The sequence below is a fragment of the Anastrepha obliqua genome, chromosome 1 (assembly GCF_027943255.1).
Source record: "Anastrepha obliqua isolate idAnaObli1 chromosome 1, idAnaObli1_1.0, whole genome shotgun sequence".
NCBI lineage: Eukaryota > Metazoa > Arthropoda > Insecta > Diptera > Tephritidae > Anastrepha > Anastrepha obliqua.
In genome coordinates, this window is record NC_072892.1 from 164,282,779 (window position 1) to 164,289,181 (window position 6,403).

The following is a 6,403-nucleotide window of genomic DNA, read 5'->3' on the forward strand; positions in this document are numbered from 1 at the left end:
GGCGCTTATGCATTTTCCGGATCCTTCTCTTACTCACATTCGTTTGCTTTTTGTCAGCCATTTCAACGAACACCTCTTTGCCGGTGGCGTTAGCCATAACAACAGTTTTGCAATCAAATGACGTGTGACCAGCACGACGTCAAAAAGTCGCCGAAATGTTACGCGTACAAATTCTCGTGCTGCAGTTCTTCTGAATACTTTTATGTGTGACAAGGCACACGCAACCCATAGCAAGGAAATCAAAAACCTAGAGCAGCCATTTTGATTGGGTAATAAAACATGTAATTGAGCAGCTATCAAACATCCGATGACGAGGGAATGGACGCGACAGTAAATTTCATTGCGTTGAGTAGTTTCTGTAATTCTATGGGAGGAGAAATGCGTATACAAGGGTAGCTTAAATAAAAGGTGGCATCTAATTTCTCTCGACAAATATTTTTTTACTCATCAATTTGTATTTTGTCTCCTTCAAAGTAGTTCACTTCGGTTAAAGGCTTTGAGTAAGGCCTAGAGCTCTTCCAGCGATGCTCGTCCTTATCGTCAGGCTTAGAAGATCTACTTCCTTTCTTTTCCAGTTGTGAGAATTGGAAAAAGTCACTTCGGGCCAGTCGAATTCGGTGGCTAAAGCAGTATTTTGGTGTTGATTTTAGATGATAGGTGGATCTGACTAAATTATAGTTTATAGTTCGGATTGCTCTTAATCTATAAAGGAAAAGTTATCTTTGTGGAATATCTATTGAATTAATCAATTCCTAGCTGAAGTTAGGCCGAAAACTCACTCAGTGGTACAATCTTGTCTTGAAAGTTTCGGAACGAACTCAAAAATGTTGAAGTTTTTTCAAATCGAAATCGGAAAAGAGATTGGAAACTTGGACCCTCGCAAAATTAATGAGATTTCTATAGCGCTCTTGGCATGTATCAGCAAGCACACGGTATCAACAAAGCTCGCGCAGTATTTTCACAGTTGCACGAGATATTGGGTTTCAAATTCCATATCAGTCAAAAATAAACTACGAATCTTCAATTCTTCCGTAAAATCGGTGTTGTTATATGGCCGCGAATCCTGGCTGCCTACTTCCGTGCTCATCCGAAGGCTGCAATCTTTCGTCGACGCGTGCTTAGCCTCGTGTTATATCAAACCAGGATTTGCTTTTTTCGACGATTTGGTTGGTCACACTTTGCGCAAAGATACCAGCGAAGTTTGCAGGGCTGCTCGGTGGTTGAATCCTCAAGATGCAAGGAACCATGGAAGACCAAAGACCTCCTGGCGACGCATGGTGGATACAAATCTATTAAACTCAAACTCTACTTGGAATTCCTTAAAACTTTTTGCTCACAATCGAAATGATTTCAATAATTTTGTTTTGGTCCTACGCCCCAACAGGTGCTAAAGGACATTATGTATATATGTAGGAATCGCGGTATTTTATTACGTACGTCTGGTCGACGTGACTACGAAAATCCAATTGATTCTATTACATCGCATTACATACATTATATATGATAGGTTTGAGAGATCGTCAGGATCTCGGCAATATGTAAAGTACATTGTTAAAATAGTAGGAGTAAGAGAGATAGCATAGTATAGCATAGTAATGTTAGAATAATAATGTAAAGTAGAATGAAGGATAACTTAACCCTTAGTTGAATACATACAAATGAACTTAATATTAACCTTTATGTGAACAGTTGGGTAAATAAAATTATTATATAAATTATTATTATTATTATTATTATTACTATTATTATTATATAGAACGATATATTTTATAAATTGTTTAATGTGGGAGCCGCCACATATCTCCCCTGCGGTGAAAAAAAAATGTTTATGGAAATGAAAATTTTTTTATTTCGAAGGAATCTGGAAGCGTACTCTTTTTTGGCTTCTTTGTTTCATGGTAGGAAGATTAGCATTGGTATCGTTATAGTTTTTGGAACTTTGGCTGTTTCCTGGTAGATTGCTGTTCAGGTGTTCGCTTTCATCCGGACAAAGGAAAGCTGGTTTAAGCCGGTCAATCGATATTTGTGTTGGTTTTCCGTGAAAAAGCACTTTGTAGAATTTGTTATCACGCTTTACTACAGGAAATGGTCCATCATATGGCGATGAAAAAGATTGTCTAACTTTGTCGTTGCGGATGAAAACATGCGATGAGTTTTCGAGCTCTTTTGAAATAAAAATTTTTTCTTTTCTATGTCGAGAAGCAGGTATAGGCGTTATGTTTTGAAATGCTTTCCTGAGCGTTTTAACTAGTTCAGGCGCTTCGATGTTTTGAGTTGATGGTGCTAAAAATTCACCTGGTAGTCGTATTGGCTCACCAAAAACCATTTCTGCTGGTGTTGCTTTGATGTCCTCCTTAAACGCAGCACGTAGTCCAAGGAGCACTGCAGGGAGCGCATCGTACCAACTCTCACCGTGGCAGAGAAGTGAAGATTTCACTTGACGATGAAAACGTTCAACAAGTCCGTTAGATTGTGGGTGGTAACTTGTTGTTCTTTGATGTTTGAAGCCGAGGAGGTCAGCGAGTTTCTTGAAAAGATCTGACTCGAGGTCGGTAGTTATCCGAAGAGGGACGCCAAAATAGGATACCCATGTTTGCATGAGCGCGTGTGCTACTCGATGTACTGAGCCATCAATGAGTGGTGCGGCAGCTGGATAGCGAGTGAAGCGGTCCATAATTGTGAGGCATTTGGTGTGTCCTTTTGACAACGGGAGTGTCACCAAGTCTATGTGGATGTGCTCGAATCGGCGTGACGGTGGTTGAAAAATAGCGATCGGTGAAACTGTGTGACGCGCAATTTTGTTGCGCTGACATTGAATGCAAGCTTTGGCCCAACTTATGCAATCCTTGTTGACTGATGGCCAGACGAATCTACTTGTTATGAGGCCCCTGGAAGCTCGGCGACCTGGGTGTGAAACCGAGTGGAGTGCGTCGAAAATTTGTCGCCTCAGAGGTTGTGGGACGAAAGGTCGTGCTGTTCCTGTTGATATGTCGCAGTAGACAGCAACATCTCCGTTGTTACTTCTGATCTTGCGTAATTCTAGTGACGTGTTAGAGCTTCGTTGTTGTAGTAGTTGCTGAAGATCTGCATCATTGGTTTGAGCGCGTGCGATTTCTTCGGATGTGACTGCTACATGAATGGCATCGACTCTAGATAAAGCGTCAGCAACGATATTGTTCGAACCGGATATGTGCCGTATGTCGGTAGTGAATTGACTTATAAACTCGAGTCGTCGGAATTGCCATGGTGCTGCACGTTCGGGTTTCTGTTTGAATGCGTGCATTATTGGTTTGTGATCCGTGTGGATAACGATGTGTCGTCCTTCAAAAATGTGTCGGAAATATTGAACTGCTTCATAAATTGCGTTGAGTTCGCGATCGTAAGTAGAACGTTTTTGTACAGATGGTACAAGTTTGCGGCTGAAAAAGGCGAGTGGTTGCCAATGATCACCACTGCGCTGTTGAAGAGCAGCACCTATTCCACACTCGGATGCGTCTGAGAATATAGCCCACTCTGCGTTGTGATCAGGATGTGCCAAAAGTGTTGCGTTAGCGAGAGCCTTCTTACATGCTGCAAACGAGTTTTCGAGCAATGTGGTCCAATTAATTGGAGTTTTTCCGCTGATATTTGGACCTTTGAGTAAATTATTAAGTGGAGCTAATAGGTCCGCTGCATGCTTAATAAATTTACGGTAGAAATTTATTCTTCCTATAAAGTTGCGTAGCTTAGTGATTGTTGAAGGGCGAGGATAGTCGACGATTGCTTTGACTCGATCTGCAAGTGGTTTTATACCGTGAGCGGATATAGTATGTCCGAGGAATTCTACTTCTTTGAGACCTAGACGCGTTTTTGATGCATTGATGACTAGTCCATAACGTTGAAGACGCTGGAGTACGATTCGCAAGTGTTGCTTGTGCTGAGTTTCACTTGCTGATGCCACTAGTAGGTCATCGATGTATGCGAAAACGAACGGTAAGTCACGAGTTACCTCGTCGATGAAACGCTGGAAAGTTTGCGCAGCATTTCGAAGTCCGAATGTCATAAATGGAAACTCGAAAAGGCCAAACGGTGTGATGATAGCCGTTTTCTCTACGTCCTGTTCAGCTACGGGAATTTGGTTAAAAGCTCGGATTAGGTCGATGGTTGAGTAGCATGAGGTACCGTGTAAATTAGCGGTAAAATCCTCAAGACATCGTACTGGATACCGATCTGGTATAGTACGATCATTCAGACGACGATAATCGCCACATGGACGCCATTCGCCGAACTTCTTGGGTGCGAGATGTAGTGGAGATGCCCATGGGCTATCTGATGGTCTTGCAATGCCCAATTTGATCATTTTATCAAATTCAGCTCTAGCAATTTTGAGACGATCTGGAGCTAATCGACGAGCGCGGCTACTGACTGGAGGACCAGGAGTTGTTTTTATGTGATGTTGCGTTGTATGTGAAATATGAGTAGGTGCGCCGTCGGGGCGTGTAACTTTAGGAAATTCGGCAAGCACTTGCCAGAATTCTGATGATTTATTTGGCTGTTGAAGTTTAATTGACTGTACATCAACGCTCCTCGTTGTGCCTGTAGTGCGTAGCCAAGTGGTTTCGTCGATAAGTCGTTGGTTTTTGAGATCTACGAGAAGACCGTAATGTGTAAGTAAATCGGCGCCTATAATTGGACGCGAGACGTCTGCTACTATGAAGCGCCACGTTAGCGCTCTGCGAAGACCGGTGTTCAAATTAAGTGTTATAATACCGAATGTATTAATGGGCGTTCCATTGGCTGCTATGAGTTGATAACCGGTCGCCATCTTCGTAGTGGTGTTACCTCTGTGCGGGTAAACTGAGACTTCGGAGCCCGTGTCCACCAAAAACTGGGTGCACGAGGATCGGTCTTTAATGAAGAGGCGGTACGATGGTGGAAGAGAGGCGCTTTCCGCCGCTAACGTCTCTCTGGTTCGTTTCCCGCTAGTTTGCAATACGGTGCACATTTTTCAGCGAGGTTACCGAACTTCTTGTGGTACCAGCAAATGTTACCGGCTGCAATTGCCGGGGAAACTGACCTGCTCCTGTTCTTATGTGAAGGAAAACGTCTTCGTCCGTTCACTTGTCGGCTGTCCAAGAATTTCTGCAGGCATTTGGTGATGTGCGCCAGTTGTTGCTCTACGTCTGAAGACACGGCGCTTTGCGTATTTGGGAATGATGTTGCGGCTACGTGACTGGCAGGGGACGGTCTGAGTACGTCATGCAAGCGGTCAGCGGCTTCACCCAATTCTTGTAGGTCGGCTGACCGTTGTGCAACTAAGCATGCACGCATTTGGTCGGGCAGGTGTGAGAGCCACCTTGCTCTTAGCACTTCCTCATTAATGTCTGGGACTAGACTACGCAGGTGTCGAAGATGTTGAGAGGGTGTCTTATCACCGAGACACTCGCCGTCCAGCAGCTGAAGGAGTTTTACTTCTCTTGATTTGGAATAACAACCAACCAACGCTGTCTTTAATTTTTGGTAGGGATTGTGAGCAGGTGGATTTAAAATAATATCCTCTGCATCGGCAGCTATGCGCGTGTCAATTAGCGGAATCGTGTGGTGGAATTTGTCGACCTCGTTTTTAATATTATGGTTCCGGAACTGGGATTCTAATTGCGCGAACCAGAGTCCCGGCCTGTCTTGATTGAAGCTAGGAACGCGAATTGTCGCAGGGACAACGTTATCGTCCAAAAATATCGATGGTTTGGGCAGGAGTGGTGTTACGTCGTCAGCTGGCATTTCGATGGAAAAAAAAGTTAAAATAATAATAATAAAATGTTTAATTATATTTGTAAAAGTCTTCCTGTGCGAAATGGCAATCCAAAATTTCTTCGCCACTGCGTTGTCGTAGCGTCTTGGAGGTTATGTGGCGTGACTTGTAGGACGGTTCCAGTTAGCGGTACGGCCTGTGGTTGGTAACGGGATGATTTTATTTCCGTTGGTTGCGCCAAGGTAACTGCTAAATTTCTTGCGGTTTTTTTTTATTGTCGGGGTCACCAATTGTAGGAATCGCGGTATTTTATTACGTACGTCTGGTCGACGTGACTACGAAAATCCAATTGATTCTATTACATCGCATTACATACATTATATATGATAGGTTTGAGAGATCGTCAGGATCTCGGCAATATGTAAAGTACATTGTTAAAATAGTAGGAGTAAGAGAGATAGCATAGTATAGCATAGTAATGTTAGAATAATAATGTAAAGTAGAATGAAGGATAACTTAACCCTTAGTTGAATACATACAAATGAACTTAATATTAACCTTTATGTGAACAGTTGGGTAAATAAAATTATTATATAAATTATTATTATTATTATTATTATTACTATTATTATTATATAGAACGATATATTTTATAAATTGTTTAATGTGGGA

General features: G+C 42.4%; 1 protein-coding gene across 1 annotated transcript; it reads right to left on the reverse strand.

The window, feature by feature from the left end:
- Positions 1 to 4,935: 4,935 nt before the first annotated feature.
- Positions 4,936 to 5,760, reverse strand: LOC129238233 (uncharacterized). Its single transcript, XM_054873277.1, has one exon. The coding sequence runs from the start codon at positions 5,758 to 5,760 to the stop codon at positions 4,936 to 4,938; it is 825 nt and encodes a 274-aa protein (XP_054729252.1).
- Between the last annotated feature and the right edge of the window lie 643 nt (positions 5,761 to 6,403).